The sequence below is a fragment of the Grampus griseus genome (genome assembly GCF_964374135.1).
Source record: "Grampus griseus genome assembly, chromosome: 3".
NCBI lineage: Eukaryota > Metazoa > Chordata > Mammalia > Artiodactyla > Delphinidae > Grampus > Grampus griseus.
In genome coordinates, this window is record NC_139019.1 from 163,592,550 (window position 1) to 163,614,309 (window position 21,760).

The window sequence follows — 21,760 nt, forward strand, 5'->3', positions numbered from 1 at the left end:
AAGCCCAGGGTGCCGGCGGGGGACACCGGTGGGGGCAGCCGTCAACCCAGAGGTGGAAAGACCCAGAGATAAAAAGAGCTGGGCCTTTTCCTAGTCTCTCTTGGGATGCCGAGAGGGGACGGCGCCAGGGGCAGGACACTTACAAAAGTCTAAAACCAGAATAGGTAAATCCACAAAGACAGAATGCTGACTAGCAACCAGGGGAAGGAAGGGGATGATGGGGAGTGACTGCTTAATGGTATGGGGTTTCCTTTTGGGGTGATGAAAATGTCTTAGAACTAGAGAGAGGTGACAGATGTACAACACTGTGAATGTACTAAATGTCACTGAACTGTACACTTTGAAATGGTTGATGTAGGGCTTCCCTGGTGGTGCAGTGGTTGGGAGTCCGCCTGCCGATGCAGGGGACACGGGTTCATGCCCCGGTCCGGGAAGATCCCACATGCTGCGGAGTGGCTGGGCCCGTGAGCCATGGCCGCTAAGCCTGCGCATCCGGAGCCTGTGCTCCGCAACGGGAGAGGCCACAACGGTGAGAGACCAGCGTACCGCAAAAAAAAAAAAGAAGAGAAAATGGTTGATGTAGACCATTTGAAAAAGAAAAAATACATGTATACGTATAACTGAATTACTTTGCTGTACACCTGAAACTAACACAACATTGTTAATCAACTATACTCCAACATAAAATAAAAATTTTTAAGATAAAATGGTTGATGGTTAACTTTATGTTAAATGAATATTACCTCAATCTTTTTAAAAAAGAAAAAAATCCATTAAAAAATAGAGTTTTGTTTCCTCTACTCCAGCTGTTAGCTCTAAGGCTGCTGATTTCATTTCTTAAAAGTAACATTTATGTAGGAAGTACTTACTATCCACATCCCAGGTCCCCTGCTTAGCACTCTGAACCGTCACATCATTTACACCCACAGTCCTGGGAGGGAGGTGCCGTCAGGTTCCTGGTTTTACAGAGAGGGAATTTGCGGCTCAGAGAGGGTGAGTGGCTTGTCCTAGATCACACAGCTCCAACTCCAGTTCACTTGCTTTCTGAGTGTTCTTGACTACTCGGTGCTTTCTGCCAATTCTAGCTAAATCTTAGGATTGAAGTTTGAAAACTGGGGAGTTTTCAGAAGTCCCCGTACCCAGGGACAGCCTTGGACCAATCTCACCAGCATCTGTGGGGTGAGGCTTGGGGCATCAGCATTTTGTTTTGTTTTTTGGCCACACTACGTAGCTTGTGGGATCTCAGTTCCCTGACCTAGGATTGAACCCTGGCCATGGCAGTGAAAGCCTGGAATCTTAACCGCTAGGCCACCAGGGAACTCTCGGGGCATCAGCATTTTTAAAACTTTCAGGTAGATTCCAAGCTTACCTGGGGGGCGGGGGTGTTGCTGAAATACAGATTGGTACTGAGCAGGTCTGGGATGAGGGATGGAGATTGTGCATTTCCAACAAGCTCCCTCCAGGAGATGCTGTTGCTGCTGGAAGGTTCTGCAGCAGCAAGTCTCAGAACTTGCCATGATGGAATGTACTAATCTGTATGGTCCAGTACAATGGCTACTAGTCACATGTGGCAACAGAGCATCTGAAATGTGGCTGCTGCAACTAAGGGAGTGACTTTTTCAGTTTATTTAATTTTAGCGAATTCTTAAGTGGAAATAGCCATGTGTGGCTAGTGGCTACCTTACTGGGCGTAGCAGGTCTAGACAACCTCCCAGGGAAGAAAGGCACAAGACATTCAACAGGTTAGAACAAATGATATCCTCGAACTTTAATAAATAACCTAGAGTCTTGAAAATAACCCTGAGCTCGGTCCCTTTGCTTATGTCTTTAAGTGACCCAAAGGGATAAAGGATGAGAAGACATCTTGAGGAGCAAGGAAGTTGGTTCTACTCCATTCTTCCTTTTTTTTTTTCTCTTTTTTAGCATCGCTAACCTGCTTGGAAACTTCACCAGTCCCCTTCAGCAGCCCTACCTTGGGTCTCCCCAAACTACCCCTTTCACTCTCTAGACAGAGTCCTCTATGAAAGTACCTCCAGCCTCACTACAGCTGCTCTTCACTTCTGTGCTTCCCCAGAGTGACTCAACTCAAGCCCACACCTGTCCCCAGGTCTCCTCCTAGCTCAGCTTCTCAGCGCCAATACCCTCTGTCTTCACCACCCTGTTGTATCTCCTATCCCTGCTTTATTTTTGCACCACAGCACTTAACCACACCAACTGTATCCTTTAACTGGTCCTTGGTCTGTCTCCCCAGCTAGAATGTTAGCCACACCAGGGCAGGGGTCTGTGTCTGTCTGTGTTTGTGTCCCAGTGCCTGTACTAAGGAGAAAACAAAGACCTTCAGCTACCTGTCGAGCATTTACTCTGTGCCGAGCATGATTTTTGTCATTCACCATTGATTTCATCCTCACAGCATCTCTGGGTGGAAAATATTATTCTGCCCATTGTCAAGATGAAGAAATTGAGGATCACTGAAGTTAAGTAACTTCCCAAAGGCAACATCACTGTCAGAGAGGAACCTAGTACTGGCTGACCTCAATGTCCCTTCACTCTGTCCCTTAACTATTCCTTTGTACCATCTCTTCCCATAGGCATGCCAACCTCTCTGGAGCACAGATGTTTTCCCAGGCAGGACCTGAGCATCTGCCTCTCTGGGCCTTTGTTCCTGCCATGCCATTACCTGTCCCATGAAGTTTCCCCGTATGATAGATGTGTGACCTTGGCAAGTGACTTTACTCTCTGAGCCTCAGTGTGAACATCTGTCAAGTGGGGGCAAAAATAAACCCACTGAGCCCTTGGGACTGATATTAAGATTAAATCAGAGAGCCTGAGGGCTCATAAGCTCTCCATAAAGAGGAGCTACTAACTCGATTTGAAAAGGCAGTCCGTTTCCATTTTCTCTTGGGATGTGACACTTCGTCTTTACTGGAGATCTAGTGAAATCCCAGACATGAACGAGCACAGGGGCCAAGGAAAGGAAATCCATCGTGAATGTGAAAAATGGTCCAGTTGCTTTTTTTGCGGGGGAAGCGCGGGAGATCCTGTTTGGTGAGTTAAAAGAGCCACGGTGGCACTGATTCTTGGAGAGCTAACTCTTCATCACGTGGTGGCTATTGCACCCTGAAATAAAAGGTGCACCAACAAAGGCACACAGAAACACACACGCTATTGTATGGAGGAGAGAGGAAACTAATGCCTAGCCCATAACAATAATGAGGGCAAATTCTTATTTATGACCCACTGTGTGCCAGGCACTGTTCTAAGTGCTGCTTGAACCTTACGACAACCCCACGAGGCAGGAACTCATTTTATGCCCATTTTACAGATGAGGAAACTGAGGACCGGGAGGTGAAGTGACTTGCCCAAGATGATGTGGCTGGAAAGAAACAGAGCTGGGATTTGAACCCAGGTAGTCTGGTTCTACAGCCCTCCCTCGTAACCACTATACTGCTTCGAACACAACACAGAGCAACAGAACCCCTCAGTGTCTATAGAACCTGGTGCAACCTCCCCGAAAGATATCTATGAAGAATGTCCCTAGAGAAAACAGAGCCAAGGGTGTGACCAGGGACACCATGAAGGAAACACAGATAGCCCGTATGGATTTGAAAAATGCTCTGCATCTTTGGGAACTGAAGAAATGCACATGGCACCACAAATAGATTCCACTTTTCACTTACCTGATTGGTGAAGATATAAAATCAAGGGCAATCTAGTTGGGCCACATAATCAGGGAAATGGGACCTCGGAGTTTGAAAAGGCACAGACTAACTGTTCCTTGCAGCCTGGCCCCAAAGCCTGACATATGACCCAGATGTGCCACCTCCAGGAATCTGTCCTAAGGAAACAGTCACAGACGTGTGTAAAGACATCAACACAGCGGAGTTCACTGCAGTGTAGCTAGTACTGGAGGAAAAACAGCAGCCCTCAAAACATTGTGTAGACACAAAGGGCGCTGTTTTCTTATGGAAAACAAAGTATAGGTGTGTGGAAAATGGGAATGATGATGCCATTTCCTTTGGCGTAAAAATCTTCACTGTGGCCCACACAATCTACCCTTGTCACCTTCCTTCCCTCCTCTCCCCTCACTCACCTGGCACATAGTAGGTGCTCAGTTAACATTTATGAAGGAATGAATTTATCAGAATGCACTCCTTTCCCCCTTCACATCTCTAAGCTAATCTGTCTCAGTGGTGCCCTGGACATGCCCAAGGCCAACCTTGGGTGTGGGGACTAAAGGAACAGAGAACCACTGTCTCCACCAGCAGTACTCACCATGCCAGGAGCCCAAAGAAAGTGAGACACGATTTAAAAACTGGGCAACAGAAGGAGAAGGAGGGAGAAAGGGAGGTTGCAGCAGCTTTCATTCCAACATTTTCCAGCTGAGATTTCCTTCTATATACTCATCTATATTTACATCAACGAATCTGTCAGTAGCAAGCCTGTTGCTGATAGTGTGGGATCTAAAGTTCAGAGAAAGCTGGCTTAGACACCCAGATAGGAAGAGAAACTGTAAGTAAAATTTAAGTAACCCCCAAACTCTAAATCCACCCACTCTCCTCCAAGGAATCCGTGATGTCTTTTACATCAGGATTTCTCATTTCAGCAATATTGACATCTTGGGTTGGATAATTGTTTATTGGGGGTGGGATGAGGGTGCTGTCCTGTGCATTTTAGGATGCTCAGCACATCCGTGGCTTCTATCTGCTAAGTACCAGTAGCACCCCACCCTCCACATTCGTGACAACCCAAAGTATCTCCAGACATTACCAAAAGTCCCCTGGAAGGCAAAAATCACCCCCTGTTCAAAAACACTGTTTTACATGCAGCCTAGGAAAAATTCCAAACCAATCAACTGTTCTTTCCATACTCCTCCTCAGCTTCCTAAATTTCAAGTCACTTGGTCTCAAAATCTCTTTTACATATTCAGGGAAAGTGGTGGCAACAGTTTTAAGACTTGAGTGACATCTCTAGACCAGAATTTTATTTTGAAAATAATCAGCACCTTGGACAGAGATTTATGCACAAAGATGTTTGTAGCGCTGTTGTTTACAAGCAAAACAAACGACTGGGGATGATTACAAGAAGTATGATATATCCATAAAGTGGAATGTCATCAGATATTAACAACAGTCTTTTCTGGGGTTGCTGCCAACCCATACAGCACCACTGTGTGAATTTAAATGACTCCCCTTTTTCAAGTTGTTAGGTCCATCTGTCAAAAAATTGTCATAATATCTTCATTTTGCTAGAACAAGATACCGAAGCTTTCATCATCTGAGAAATTGAAATAATAAACGTACAGCTCTATGATGCCTATGATATGAGATACAATACCCTTGTGCAGTGTGTACTCTGTACAACTGTACATGGTAGCCCTGATGTTGCTGTCCAAGGATATCTAGTGGCATGGAAATGTGTTCAGAAAAGCTTATATCCATAAAAATGTATGGAATGTAACCATAAAATGTCACCAGGGACTTCCCTGGTGGCTCAGTGGTTAAGAATCTGCCTGCCAATGCAGGGGACACGGGTTCAATCTCTGGTCCGGGAAGATTCCACATGCCATGGAGCAACTAAGCCTGTGTGCCACAACTACTGAGCCCGCGAGCCACAACTATTGAAGCCCACACACCTAGAGCCCATGCTCCGCAACAAGAGAAGCCACCGCAATGAGAAGCCTGTGCACCGCAAAGAAGAGTAGCCCCACTTGCTGCAACTAGAGAAAGCCATGTGCAGCAACGAAGACCCAATGCAGCCAAAAATAAACAAAATTAAAAAAAAAATGTCACCAGAGATTCTCTCTGGATAGGAGAGTATACATATATTTTATGTTCTTCTTTGTATTTCAGGTGTTCAACAAATGAAGAGGATAGGCCTCTTGGAGGATGTGACTTTTGGGCTGAGACCTAAATGAAGAGAAGGAATCAGCCATGGGGAGACCTGGAGAAACAGTGATGCAAGTAGAGGGAAGAGCCAGCACAGATGCCTACAGATGCAAATAAGCTAGCTGTGGGCAAAAAGGGCCAGTGGGGCTGAGACAGAATGGAAGGGGTAGAGAATGGAAGAGATGAGATCAAAGACAAAACAGGGACTAGATCATGAGGGGTCTTGTAGAACCTAGTACATCTGTCATCTGCAATCTCTCGCAGTGAGTAAGCATCTGGGACATTTACCCAACCTACTTGTAAGAGAGATATTCCACTAGCCCACCACTCTTCTCCAATGAAGCAAAATCCAAGGAATTCCACTTTTAGTCCCAGTGCTGAAATAAACAAAACCAGAGTGTTTCCAGAATTTTAATAGTCTTTGTGAAGAACACTGTTTACTTTCCTCATCACTACTCAATTAACAAACACTCATGCATGATATAGTGTGGGAACTGGTGGGGGATGTGAGGAAGGTATATCACTGTTCCCTACCCTCAAGGAGCTTTCTAAGTAGAGAGTAAGACATAAGCATACATCTTATTGCTTTTCACAAAGCATGCAAGATTCATCTGACATTGAGGGCGGTAAGTGGAGGGACTTGGTCATTCCCAAGCCCATAAGAACACCAAATATCAGAGAGACTGAGAAATGGACACCCACCCTTCCATACACCCTTATATCTAACATCCATCCATCCACTCATCCACCCATCCATCTTTTTACCTGTCAATCCAGTCCAGTCAGTCATCTGCCATCTACTCATCCACTCTGTGTTCACCCATCCATCTTTTCTTTCTTTCATCATCCATCCGTCCACCACTCATCTAGGCACCCACCAATCAACACTTATCCACCCACCTATAACCCACCCAATCACCCATCCATCCAATATGTCCATCTTTTCTTTCTCTCATCTATCCATCCTGCCTTCCTTCATCCCACCTAACCTATTCACCTATTTGTCCAACTGTGCAACCATCCGCAGATCTTTCCATCCACCCATGCATTCAACACTAACCGCAGGAGACGCTTCTCTTCTCTAAACCACAAATATCGATTGATGGTCCTTAACTTAAAAGACTCCACTGTGATTAGGAACAGGCCAGACTTAAAATTTTACATTCTAACAACTCTTCCAAAAAGAATTCAAATCCACAAACATTTCTGACTCTTCCCATTTATGCAAGACCCAAATGCTCCAGGTCCTTGCTAGAACTGCACAGAAGCCAGCCTATCCTCACTGGTTTGAAGTCTTTGATGTCTTCAAAGATGGTGCTCTTAAAGCAAGGCTAGAAAGTAGGGTATGGTTAGAGGAAGGGGGAGCTGTGGGCAGACTGGAAAGAGTCTGGCACTGGAGAGAACCTGGCAGTGGGATGTAGAGGATGGGAGAGGAAGTTGATTAGAAAGATAGACAAGGATTTCTGAGATGAGGAAAACTTTGCCTGGGCCTTGGAATCATGGAATTCTAGTATCTACAGTCAACGTGACCCCATGATTGTTTTCCCCTTGGATTATACATTGGAGTGATGGTGGTTTAGTTTATCATCCAGGAGAACGGGTTAACAAGATAGATGCCAGAGAATAACAGAGGTCAAGGGAGTTGAGAGCCTTGACAAGAAAAGGCAGAAGAAGAATAACTAATACTACATAGAACCTACTATGTGTCACGCACTATTCCAAGCACTGGGTCAGAGAGGTCACCCAAATAAGCCCCCCCTTTCTTCTTTCCACCCATTGATCCATCCATGTATCCGTCGATACATCAATCCATTTACATATAGACACATATAGTGCTAAGTTCCAGGCACTATTTTCTAAGCATGACATGTATTAACTAATTTAATCTTCCAAGATAGGTGCTATTAGAATCCCCAGCGGACAAACTGAGAAACTGAGGCACAGAACGCTTAAATGACTTGAGCAAGGTCACATGGCTAGTGACTAGCAGAGTTGGGATTTGAACCCCAGCCCACTGGTTCCAGAGTCCATGCTCTCAACTCAGCCCTGCTGCTTCTCTACTACTGTAGCAACTGCCAATGCCTAAAACACAGGCTGACTTTCAGAAGACAAGGAAGAACAGGGGCTTCCTGGCTGACCCAGCCCTTAGAATAATGGGTATAGACTGTGAAATGGCTTAGCCAGTGCCTGTCAGATGGCTGGTGTTCCAGAAATGCTGATGAATCTCAGCTGATTCTAGCTGAAGCGACATTCCCAAGTACACAGACTAAAATTAACACCTTGAATTCATTCATTCAAAAATTATTTATTCAGTCCTGCAGCACCGTTCATAATAGCAAAAAAAAAAAAACAAGAAACCTGGAAACATCCCAAATGTCCATCACCCAGGAAAGCGGATAAATTGTTGTATCATCACAGAATACAATATTATACAGAGAAAAGTAAACAGCCTACAGCTATACTCAAATAAGAGAGATGAATCTTAGAAATATACAGTTGAGTGAAAAAAAGCCAGTGCAAGTTCCAGAAGGCTAAAAAGCTCAGAAACCACGAAGGTGAAACTTACAGAGTTAAGGCATATTTAAATATGTGGTAAAGCTTTTTTAAAAAGAAAGAAAGAAAGAGAATAAGACACACACAATCCAAGGGTGAGCGGTTGCCTTTGGGGGAGTGAAGTGGGGGAGGGGCAGGAAGTAAAGGCAGGGTGGGAGGATACAGGTAGAGGTAAGTTATTGATCATGTTCTAGTTCAGGGTTCTCCCCAAACCAGCAGCATCAGCGGCATCTGGGAACTTGTTAGAAATGCAAATTCTTAGGTTCCACCCCAAACCCCCTGAATCAGAAACTCTGGGGGGCGAAGCCCAGCTACTAGTGTTTCAACAGTCCTCCAGGGGACACTGGTGCACGCCAAGTGCAAGCATCTCTGCCCTAGAGCAGGTGATGCTGACCCTGCCGGGCTGGGGACCACACTTTGAGGACCACTGTTCTAGCTCTTGACTTCAGTGGCGGGTCTACCAGTGTTTCCATATAGTAGTAAAATAAATAAGGAAAAATAAGGAAAAGGAGAGATGATATTGAGAGTGCGCTGTAAACTCAGAACAGGATGAAAGCAGTTGGCTGTTACCCTGAGGTGAAAGAAAACACCCCACAATGATCTATTCAGCCACTGTAGGTGCCAAGCACAGGGCCAGAGTGGTGACCACAACCAACCCAGCCCTTGCCGCATGGGAGTATACAGTCTGTCCATTCTGATACTATTTTTTCCCCCATTCTTATACTTTTTACAGAGTGATCATATACACCCCATGCTTTCAGTATCTTTTCATCCTCCAGTTCCCTGGATGGAGGACTACTATGCCCATTTTACAGATGAAGAGACTGAGCACAGCTACTGGGAGCTAGAGCTGAGATTTGCAACCAGGGGTCCCCTGCCCCCCAAGCCTTTTGCTTCATCTCCACCCTATATTACTTCCCCTCCTCACCTCTTCTCCTCCTTTTTAGCCTCCACCCCTGGTGCTATTGCTCAGACAAGCACATCCCTCCATGGACGCCACAAACATTTCATAGCAGAAAGTGAAGGTCAACAGAGGTGCCCATGCCCATTATTCTTAATAAAGGAAGTAATAAAGGTCAATGAGATAAAAGAATATGGCAGGTCAGAAACTGTGTAACCCCACACAGAGCAAGTTCTAGGTCTATACCAATGTCTCATTTAAGACGAATATGTTCATTGATTCTTAAGATCAGACTTAGCCCTCCTGCAAACGCCGCTTTATAAAAATACTTTTAAAATTGGTTTAAAATTATATAATATTTTACGCACAGGCCTAAAATGAGAACAGAACTTAACAGTGTGATTATTATTTACTGGCAGGTGGGTGACGAAACTGAGTTTCCCTCATTGCTCCGGGGAGGTGGGGGGCAGGCCTCCTAAATAGTGTTATGGGGGGAGGGCTGCTAATCCCAAGTTCCAGGTCCAACCTGAGCAGGGAACACCTTAAAGGAAGACCCAAAAATGCTCCCAGGCTGAAAAGAAGATAAAGCCGCTTCTGACCCAAGAGAGACGACAAAACCTGATCCGTATTTAACTCTGGAATTTCGCGCTTCAGAGCCGGGATCTCTCTCGCATTAGCTGCCTTAAATAAGCAGCTTCCAAAAGCACAATTCATTCCAAGATAAACTCGCAGCTTTTCAGAGGCAAAAAGCTACCTATCTTCTCCTTTCCTGGGCATTGGCACCATCTCTGGCTCCCTTCATCTCTGGAGTGTTAAGAACTCACCAGTAGGGTCACCAACTTCCTTGTTTGCCCAGAACTGCTGGATTTTTCAAGATGCTAAAACCAGGACAGTCCCAGGCAAACTGGGACATCTGGTCACCCTACCCAGACAAGGACTAAAGCCCAGTGGGTTTTGAAACATAAGTTGCTGAGCCCACCCACCTGGATCCCTCTCCTGGAATGTTCCTTGCCTTCTCTATTCTCCCAGGAAGTGAGGGAGAGGGGAGAAAGAAGACAGAAACTGGGGGAAGAGGGGGATGCATTCTAACCCCAAAGCTGAGCAGGGTTCTATTGTTAAACTCTCAGGAGTCACCTGGGGCGGCCACAGCAGCTGTCCTAAGCCTGCAGCCTCCATCCTGGGCTGGACCCTTTGGCTCAGAAGAAGGAGATGGGGGTGGGGGGCGGTGGGCAGGGAAGCTAATTATACATTTTAAAACTCCCTTACCTTGTCACCCACAGAGGAAGGGATCAAGGGAGAGGAAGACAATTTTATCTCAGACCGAAGAGAACAGAAAAATAGGTCAAGTGGGCATACATTTTTCCTCCCTTAGAGCTTCCAGAGAGAAAAGAGAATGCAAATGGGTTACCAAAGGGGAAAGGGGGGGAGGGATAAATCAGGAGGTTGGGATTAACATAAACACACTACTATATACAAAATAGATAAACAACAAGGACCTACTGTATAGCACAGGGAACTCTACTCAATATATTATAATAACTTATAAGGAAAGACTCTGAAAAAAAGTATATGTGTATATGTATAACTGAATCACTTTGCTGTACACCTGAAACTAAGACAACGTTGTAAATCAAATATTTCAATTAAAAAAACAAGAGTGGGGCTCCTCTGGTGGCGCAGTGGTTAAGAATCCGCCTGCCAATGCAGGGGACGCGGGTTCGTGCCCCGGTCCGGGAAGATCCCACATGCCGCGGAGCGGCTGGGCCCGTGAGCCATGATCGCTGAGCCTGCGCGTCTGGAGCCTGTGCTCCGCAACGGGAGAGGCCGCGACAGGGAGAGGCCCGCGCGCCGCGATGAAGAGTGGCCCCCGCTCGCCGCAACTAGAGAAAGCCCTCGCACAGAAACGAAGACCCAACACAGCCAAAAATAAATTAAAAAAGTAAATAAATTAATTAAAAAAAATATTCTGTGAATGTTTAAAAAAAAAAACAACAAGAGTGCCACACTCAGATTAATAAATCCAAACTGGCCAGTCAACTGAGGGGCCCTTTGTTCCCACTCCTACCCAGAGAGCCCGGTTTCTAGTCAAAGTTTCCAAAAAGGAACATAACGAGCGAAAAGTGCTCTCCAATATTATGGTTCACGCGTTTTGGAGCTTTCTCCATGCCGGACACTGTGCTGGGCATTTCTCATGCATGACCCCACGTGACCTCCTCCAGAGTCCTCCGAGGAACATGCTATATCAGAAGCAACGTCTTCATCACGTGCATGAGGAAACTGAGGCTCTGATGCCCAAGGCAGCCTGGCTAGGGTGGGCCATTCGAACCTGGGCCTGGCTGACCCAAAGTTCAGGGTGCTTTCCCTCACCTCCCTGTTGTATTTCACAGCACCACCTGGATCCCTCCTGAGGAGCTGAGTTAGCATCCCCAGAAACGGACTAACTGAGGGGCTTCAGGGTCCTGACCATCTCTGGATTGAATCCACCTTCCTGGTGGCGTCTTCCATTGTTGGAGGAGTGCATGTTGTGTGCTTGTTACTGGGGAGGCAATGGCGGGGTGTGTGAACCTAATTCCCAAGTACCCAACAGATGTCCCCCCAAAATCCCCTGAGGGAAGACTCCACTCTCAAGGAACCACTGCTCCCCAATTTCTCAAGCACTAACATTTCAGAGACCTCCTTTGGTCTGATACCCTCATGCACACACACCCCTCCTGTCACTCCAAGATCCACACCTAAAACCCACTGAAAAGCTAAAACGTGGGTACGTAGGTGAATCAGATCTCGAAGATTTGGCAACTGGGTGAAGAGAAGCACTTTTGTCGCTCACTGGGCAAACATTAGTGGAGTGCCTACTGTGCGCCAGGCGTGATGGGGTGGCAGTGGTGGGTAGCATGATGGATATAGGTCTTATGGCCTCAGGGAGCTTGCTTTTCACTGCCGAGTGGCAGGACCAAAGCACCCCCCAACCAGAGACCCCCTTCTCCCACACTGGAGACCCCCTTCCCTTGCTAGACCTCAAACCAGGGCAGGAACAGAGCTACAAATGACATCCTCACCCTTTCTCATTTCTCTGACTGGCACTTAAGGCTACCACTTCCTCTACTTTCTACACATCCACAATCCTTTATGCTAAACCCTCGAGGCCAGACGTGCTCTGGAGCTTAGAACTTGGTGGGTTTTTTTTTTTTTTTTTTTTGCGGTACGCGGGCCTCTCACTGTCGTGGCCTCTCCCTTTGCAGAGCACAGGCTCCAGACGCGCAGGCTCAGCGGCCATGGCTCACAGACCCAGCCGCTCCGCGGCATGTGGGATCCTCCCGGACCGGGCCACGAGCCCGTGTCCCCTGCATCGGCAGGCGGACTCTCAACCACTGCGCCACCAGGGAAGCCCAGAACTTGGTGTCTTTAAAGGGATCACAGGGATGGGAATGTAAAATGGCACAAGCATTTTGGAAAACAGTTTGGCGGTCTCTTATAAACACATACTTACCACATAACCCAGCAATCCTACTCCTGGGTATTTATTTCCCCAAGAGAAATAAAATGTACGTTCCCAAAGTTCCCACTAAAATCCATCCACCAATGTTTACCTCAGCTCTATTCATAATCGCCCAACCTGGAAACACCCCAAATCTCCTGGGAAGTGGATGAACAGTCTCCAGTCCAGGCGTCCCATAGAATATTACTCAGCACTCAAAAGAATGAGCTACCGATACACACACAGCAACATGAATGGATCTCAAAGGCTGCGTGAAAGAAGCCAGAATCCGAAGACTACATACGATATGATTCTATGTATACGACCTCCTAGAAAAGGCGAAACTATAAGGATGGAGAACAGATCAGTGCTTGCAAGGCACTTGGGTAGGGGGGTGCTGACTCAAATGGTCACTAGGGGATATTGTGGGGTAATGGAACTGTTCCGCATTTTGATTTGGGTGGTGGCTACATGCCTGCATGCATTTGTCAAACTCTGAGAACTTTACGCTTAAAAGGGTGAATTTTGCTGGAAGTAATTTATACCGCAATAAACCCGGTCTTTGAGAAAAAGGAAAAGAAGATAACAGGATGCATCTATGATGTGACCTGGATACTCCAAGTGTAACCCATGTACTAGCAGCATGGGCAATCCTTAGAGACTTGTTGGAAAAGCAGAATCCCAGACCCCACCCCAAACCTGCTGGACCAGAGTCATCATTTTAACAAGGCAATCCTCACACTCGGCAAAGTTTGCAAAGTGCTACCACGTATACGTAACACTCCCACTGGGTCTGCCGGAGCAGCACCCCATGCTCAAGCATATCTACTGTTTCCTCAGTGAAATACACCAAAATGCACACCACGTGGGATAAATTTAAGACTGTAACTTAAGCATATAAATTTGCGTCAGTTCAAGGTAGTTTTTTAACCCCTACATGAGCTGATCTTTCGGTTTTCAGAGCTTTTTAGATTTGGGGATTGCGGAGGAGGAATCGCATCTTTGCAGCGGCGGGCGGTGGGGGGGGGACCCAAGGGAAAAAAACCATGCTAATTCCTACTTCCCAGAGTTTTGCCCTTCTGGAAGTACCTGCCACGCTGATCTAGTGGAAGAATTATACAGTCATTCTTTCCTGCCCTTCTAGCACAAGCTAATTTTCAGGGTGGGCCAAGACTCTGATGAGGTGAGTGAGGGGTTGAGTGCCAATCAGCCAGTGTCCGTGGGTTACCTGATGTGATGGGACTCTGGGTTTCTTGTGAAGAGTCCTGAAAACAAGGGTATGAAAGCCCGGAATCCTGCAAGCACTTCAGGAGAAGGAGCGTGATAACACAGACCTGAGTCCGCAGCCCAAATTCCTACACCACGCTCAGCGCAAGATCTGCTGGCATCAGCAGGACTGGGGGAAGATGACATTCACATTGGCGCTTGGTAGCGCGTCAGAAGGAGCAAGCGGCATTAAGTGGGGGCTCGAGGAAGGTTGACAGATGCGCCTTATTGAGCTGACAGATTTGAGCTCTTCAGAAGCCATCGTCAGAGGCCGTCACAGCCATATTTAAATCAGACTTCCAGTCGAGGAGAACACGGAACCAAGGTGTGTGATCCAGACAGCTTTGCTGCCTGGAATCCTTCAAGAGTGCAAAGCACCGATGGAAATCTGAACATCAAAGATTTCCATTTGGGTCTCCTGACTTAGAGAAAAATGAAATTCATGAGAACCCCTGAATTCTCACTGATGGCTTCAAGCTTGAGCTCCCGAGGAAAGTGGGGTGCAGAAGGGGAAGGAATGACAGTGGCAAAGTGCCTGTGACCATGGGGAATGCAAGGTTGCACCCTCCCTCCACCAGCGTACCATGCTAGAATCTGCATTTGGAAGTAACACTCTTAGGCCCTCAGAGCACACAGCCAAGTTCACGGAACGGCCACTGACTGACTCCTCCCCGTGACGGTGAAGAACCTGCTTTGCCCACTCACCTGCAACCCTCAGTAAATGCCATTTCCAAATACATGTTCCGCGACATGCACATCAAAGAACGGCAGTGGCAATTCCACTCCTAGGTATAAACTCAAGAGAAACGCCTCCCCAGAAAGTTCAACCAAAGACATGCGCAATCTGGAGATCACTCAAATGGCCCTCAACTGTGGAACAGAGAAGTATGTTGTGGGAGAGTCAAACAATAAAATATCACACAGCGATGAGAGGGAACAACCCACAACGACCCACAGTGACACGGATGCATCTCACAGACGGATTGTTGAGGAAAAAAAAAAAAAAAGCCCGGCACAAAAGAACACGGCCTCTGACTCCATTTACAGGAGGCTCAAAAGGAGGCCAAATGAACCCATGGGGTCAGAAGTCGGGGTAGCGGTAGCCCTTATCGGGGGGAGTAACTGGGAGGGGGCAGGACGGGACTTTCTGGGGAGCTGGTTACATTCTTTTCCTTGACCTGGGTGCCAGTGGCATGAATGTTCACTTAACTAATCTGGACTTGAGTTATATACTTTCCCATGTGTGTATATATATACATTAGACTTTATTTTAAAAGTTCTAGGGCTTCCCTGGTGGCACCGTGGTTGAGAGTCCACCTGCCGATGCAGGGGACGCGGGTTCGTGCCCCGGTCCGGGAAGATCCCACATGCCGCGGAGCGGCTGGGCCCGTGAGCCATGGCCGCTGAGCCTGCGCGTCCGGAGCCTGTGCTCCGCAACGGGAGAGGCCACAACAGTGAGAGGCCCTGAAAAAGTTCTAAATAAGTACTTAAACACTTTTCTTTAATGGCAGAAATATTTAGATACTCAAGTCCATGTTCTCCCCTGGTACCCTGACTCCTTGGTGTTTCCACACTCCATTTCTTTGCATTGGCCCAAATTGCCCTTATCTAGCCCCCCATCTCTCTGTCCCCTCCCCTCTCATCACCTCCCCCCCCCCCCCCCCCCCCCCCGAGAAAGCTCAGTCCTGGATGACTCTGGTTGGTGACAGATCGGGGGATGGAGAGCTTTCCCTTTGAGAGTGGGGCTATAGAATGTGTTTGCTGCCTCAGGCCAAAGAGAGAACAAAAACTGGCTGCAAAAAGCAAAATGCACAAACTCATCACAAAGCTCCCAAGAGCAAGAAAGCCAAAGAAAACCTCTAAAGGACTGAGTGCTACCAGTTCACCTGCATCCCTCTCTTAAGATCCCTCCTTCCGAGGGACTGTTGCCATCCCTTCCCTCCTCAACAGCCCTCTGATCTGCAGGATTCAGGCTGGACCGGGGTGAGCTAAGGACACATTAGGATTCCCACCTTCTTCCTTTCCTCCTAGTAGACTCCAAATCCAGGCTCCAGAAGGCGATCTAAAGCCATTTTCAACACGGAAACCTGTCAGCCCAGTGAATCCCTCCTGGACACCCCTGAGTTATCTGATCTTGCGCACGTTGACACATTGCCATTCTCCATGCCTCCCCCCACTCCTCCAGGGATTGGGGGGAGACAGGCAGAGTGATTACAAGACCCCTGAGCATTTCAACAGATAATCACAAGGTTGAAACTTAGGAGGCAAAGACTTGGCTCCTGCCTTGGGCACCAATCAGAATGACATCGTGGTTAGGGGTACACCCCTCCAAAAAGACAGCAGCTGAACCTCTTAATTTTCACCACCCTAGAAGCAGACTGCCCACACACACTCCAAAACCTCAGAGGCCTCTGTTACAGTTTCTGGACCCAGTAGCCAAAATCCTGCTCAATTCTGGTCCCCCCTAAAAGTGAATCCACCAGCCAACGTGTTCCTCAAATAAGCAAGCCCAGGACCACCTGGGGCTCAGCCCTGTTGAGTATATACCTGTCAAAACCATACACAAAAAGGATGGGGGCTCATCAGTGAAGCCCACGGGCCCAACCAGCCCCATTCGTTTTTACTCCGAGGGCAGCCAGTTGGAACCGAGCCGAGGAACGGCACATTTGGGCACGGCACGGTGGCCAGTCAGCCTGGGAAGCAGGGTTCGTCCCCCTACTTGGAATCTGGGTCATGCTTAGATAACTGCTAGAAAGCCCGACTAATTACCCATCCTTGCCTCCCTACATCTCAACAGATGTTAAGCCCTCCTCAAGGTTTATTTCAAGCAGGCACGAATTTAAAGAAACACAAGGGGATCCGGATTTTGGTAGCATCTCAGCAGAGGAAAATGTGTACTCCACTTTCTTCCTCTGGGTCTTTAATTAAAAAAAAAAAAAAAAGGCATTTACCTGCCCAAGATGTCCACATGGATGCTGACTCTCCTGGTGTCCCCTCCCGGGTCTCTAGGGTGGAAGAAGCAGATTCCAACCCAAGGCCTAACACGGCACCCTAGGAAGGACCCAGCACCTCATCTTCTCTTGTCCTATCTTTCTTATTGAAGTAGCCCATCCTGGGTCTTCCAGGTCAGAGCCCCAGATGGGGCAAATGGGATGTTTTCTACACCTCAAAAGATGATGAGGTCCCTAATCAGTGGGTGGAAGGAAATGGAACCTGCAGACATGGGGAATAATAAAATGCCCCCCATCCCTTCCTGGCCAGCGGCCCATCCCGAGATATTAATGCTGGTCAGTGCTGGCCCCTCAGTGTGAAGACCACATGCTCTCCCACTGGCTCTTGGCCCTGGGAACCCCTAGGCACCCTCCTTGAGGGCAGCCCCCAACCTCGGGCAAGCAGGGGTGGAGAGGCCTGAGAGCTGGGACTGGGCTCCAGCTCTGGAGGCAACCGTGGATTCCGGCGAGGGGCGGCTAAGGAAACCCAGCCAAGGACCCCATGCTTCCTCTGCCCTGGGCAGAGTGCTCAGGCCCCGGCGTGGTCTACGCTCATTCGGGGAGAACTCTGACCCATCCGGAACTGGCTCTAAAGGCCCCTGTACGACCCCAGGGCCCAGCCCTCATTCTGAAATCGGTCCTTGGGCGGAATCCACTCCCCCGGCGCCCACAACCCCAAGCCTCCACGGTACCTCAACCCAGCTCGGGGTGGAGAGATGCTCCACACTCCTCCCCGGTGCCCCCTCTCCCAGCCCGTGGAAGACCACCCCCCCCCCGCCTCCCATCAACCCCCGGGTCTCTCCCAGCCTGGAAGAGGGGAAGCGAGGGAGGAGGGGGAGGCGCAGTTGCCGGGGTTTGGGCAAAGGATATGGCCATTCGGTGATCTTTTTGGCGTATTTTCTCACCACGTTGTCCTCGCTGAAGAGGAATAGAGACCGGTTGACCGTGAGGCAGTTCTGTCGGACGGGGATGGGGTTGTACAGGGCCATGGTCCGCGCTCTCTGCGCCATTGATTGCTTGTACATCCTTTGCGCCCCGGGCTGCCCGCCCTGCCGGCTGCCCCCGGCTCCTCGCCCGCCTCCGGCGCCCACGACCACCCCGGCGGCTGCCCCGGAGCCTCCTCCCCCGTAGCGGGCCGGCATCTCGTCTCCGAAGCGGGCCATTCTGCAAAGAGCAAAGGGCTCCGGGTTACGCTGCGGCGAACGATGCGGAAGACGCCGCAGCCGCCGCCGCCGCCGATGCTGATGCTGATGCTGCCGGGGCTGTGAAGACGGCGGCTGGAGCTGCGACTGCGGAGACGCTCCACGGCCCAGCCCATCGGGCGGCGGCGGCTCGGCGCCTCGGGTCGGGGGCTCACAAGGCGGCTGCCCGGCCCCAGCCGGGGATAGCAGCTCGGGACATCTTCCTGGCTGACCCCAGAGAAGGAGGGGCTGGAGGAGGGTGCGGGGGCGGGGCGCGGGGGCCGGGGAGGGGGGGAGGGGAGAGGGAAGCAAGGCAAAAAATAACCGAGGAAGGAATCCAGGCAATCCCCAGTCCACCCACTCCGGAAGGAAAAAAAAAAAAAAAACACAGTTAAAAAAAAAAAAACGCACACCCCCTTTAAGACTCGAACGGTTTGCAAAGGACGCCCCCCGGGACGCAGTGGAAGCTTCAAATTCCTCCGAGGTCCGGGTCAGGCTGGCATCTTGCAAAAGGAGTGCGCTCGGCTCTTTAAAAACATTTTTTGTTAAAAAAATAAAAATAAAACCCAAGTCTTTGCTGGGGGGTGGGGGGAAGGCAGCCCCCCAAATTTAAAAATCCCCCTTTCTGTTTTGCTTGAGTTCCTAGACCTTAAAAATGCTGGAAGATCTGTAGCCAAATAAATGAAATTAAATTAAAATTAAGAGTATTAAGGAAAGAAGGGGAGGGGGGAGGGAAACGCTCCGAAGGGCTCTTAAGGAGTCTTGAAGCCGCAGGGTCCGGGTGTTGTTTTTTTTTTTTCTTCCTGAATCACCAGCGGCTGCCTCTTCTGCTCACGAAGGAGTGTGAGTGTGCGTGTGCGCGCAGCGTTTCGCTCAACCGTGCCTCATCTTGGGGTTAAATTGCAGCAATGAAATCCTGAAAATTCCCAACAGGAGGAAAAAAAAAACCAAGAGAAAGAGGGAGAGAGGTATGCGCCGTTCGTTTAGCCACTCAATAGCTGCTCCCGGATGCTGCAATGCCTAGCGTCCATCGCCCCCCCCCCGCCCCCCAATGCCTCCTCTTCCTTCTCTAGGTTTTGCTAAAATAAGACTGATGTGGAGGGGTGGGGGGAAGAGGAAGTAAGCGTGGGGGGGGGGCGTGGGGGGGGGGGAAATGGGCGCAAAGGTCTGAACCACTGGCCAGCGAGGCTCCAAAGAGGAGCGATTGATGAGTTTAACGGGAGAAAGACCCACCCAAAGTGTCGGCACATGATGGCCCGCGACCAATCGCGGAGGCGCGAAGGGACCTGTCTCAGCGGAGTTTTGTGGGGGAGAGAGGGGAGAGCCGGATGGTCGGGAGGCAAGGGGGAAGTTGGGACGACAGATTCCTCCTCCCTTGGGAGGAAACCTTGCTTTTCAGCGGGTTCCATTTCGGTTGCAGACAGCCGGACGCTCCCAGCACTTTGCAAGGAGAAGGAGGGAGGAAGAAAGGAAGAAACTTAAAGGTAGAAAAGGAAGGAGATTCGAGTCTAGAGGTGCAGTGAGTCCTCTACACAAATTTGCTCTATTTAGCAAAAGACAAATTTTAAAAACTGGGAGAATGGTTTGGTGGTACTTCTGTGAAAGTTTCAAATCGGCCCTGCAAGCTGGAATGAAAGATTGACCCCCATCGTCGGAAAAACCCCAGAGGTGGCAAATCTTAACTGCCAGGGGCGGATAACTAACCAGGTCCTACTTGGCTGGATAAAGCTTCTGGCGTATATATGTTGCATGGTGTTCGCTTCTCTCCAGAGCCACTACAGTTTTATTTCCCATTCCCCTTTTTGTATTGTGAAAGTGAAAACACACAGGAAAATACTCAAAGCATAAATGTACAGTGTAAGAATTTGCTGTGAAACTAGCGCTCATGGAACGAACACCCAGGTCCAGAGCTGGCTCCCCGGAAACACACATGTGCCCAATTCCCTCAGCAATAATCACATCCTGACTTTATGGTATTAATAGCCTTGCTATTCTTTATACTTCTACTACTTTATTGTGCATTCCTAAACAATACAGTTCCACTTTGCATCTTTTTGGATTTTATATGAATATAAGCATCCGTATATATTCTATGATGTTTGGTTTCTTTGGTTCAACATTATGTCTTTAACAGAGAACAGACTTGTGGCTGCCAAGGTGGCAGGGGAGGGGTGGGAGAGGGATGGATTGGGAGTTTGGGATTAGCAGATGCAAACAATTATATAGAGAATGGATAAACAACAAGGTATCCCTGTTGTTTATCCAAGGAATATAGCACAGGGAGCTATATTCAATATCTTGTGATAAACCATCATGGAAAATAATATGAAAAAGAATGTGTATATGTGTATAACTGAATCATTTTGCTGTACAGCAGAAATTAACACAACACTGTAAACCAACTGTACTTCAATAAAATAAAATTGAAAAAAACATTATGTCTTTAAGATTCACCTGCTGTTGTCACATGTCGCTGCGATTGATTCGCTTTCACTGCTGTATGGTATTTCAATAAAAGAGTAAGCCACTATCTGTTTATCCATTATCTTGTTGATGGACATCGAAGTTGTTTCCAGTTGAGGCTCTTAGACATTCCTGCCTTGAATGATCCTGGCACCTATAAATATGCATTTCTGTAGGAATAGCCTTAAGTGTGAAATTTCTGGGTCACAAGGTAGCATATCAAAGGTTTGTAAGATGTCACCAAACTGTCGTCCAAAGTGGATGTACCAAGAAGCTGTCGAATTTTTGCAAAAGCAATATATTGACTAGAAGGTAGGGGTGATAGAGAGGAAGGGGAAGAGGATGAAGAAGACAAATATTTTTTCAAGGCTTAGCTGGTTGACTCCTATTTAATGTCCTCCCCCATCAGTATATGAGTTCATTTGAAACATACTAGAAAAGATGATATGTCTTTACATATATTCCCCATTCTGTGCCTACGGGTAAGCCTTTACAGGTTACCTGTAGCACTTTTAAGATTTCCTAACTTGTCAAGGTATGGACAAAATGATTAAACCAAGAGTGATCAGAGTTGCAAGGAAATGGGATGTGTATGATTCTCAATAAATATTAATGATTTTTGTACTTGATGTTTCAGATTTCAAAGGCAAATGACAGTTAATATGAATCAAGAAGTAATCCCACGTTCATGGATACGAACAGCCAGTCATATAAGAAGGCTGCCTTGTGCAAAGTGAACTTACACATAACCTGTTATGATGGACTTTCCCAAGAAGACAGTTGAGTTTCATATAGCATAAGCATCACCTACAGAGATTTCTAAAGACCCAGAGCTTTTCAGAAAAGAGTAACCTCTCACTGAGAAAGTCCTCACCGAGATAAAGCATCTACAAGTCTTCATAGAAGCCCCACTTTACAAGTGAAAACATTGAGGCTGAGAGAGATTTTAAAACATGCCCAGGTCACTGACATGGATCTGAAACTCCTTCTGACTCTGTTGGGTGGAAGTAATTGGATACAAACACTTTGGGAAACTGGTCATTTCT

At 47.9% G+C, this 21,760-nt stretch overlaps 1 protein-coding gene across 4 annotated transcripts in view; it reads right to left on the minus strand.

Moving 5' to 3' along the window:
* The window catches only part of CACNA1A (calcium voltage-gated channel subunit alpha1 A), a gene marked incomplete at both ends in the record, with an annotated part of 236,581 nt that extends 218,347 nt beyond the window's left edge, over window positions 1-18,234 (minus strand). For 2 of the 4 annotated variants that reach the window (XM_082652568.1, XM_082652565.1), the window contains one exon: window positions 17,941-18,234. In XM_082652568.1, the coding sequence (XP_082508694.1) occupies window positions 17,941-18,233 (293 nt within the window). The remainder of the gene's footprint in view (window positions 1-17,940) is intronic. The other 2 variants (XM_082652567.1, XM_082652566.1) reach the window with 2 other exon arrangements.
* Window positions 18,235-21,760: the final 3,526 nt, after the last annotated feature.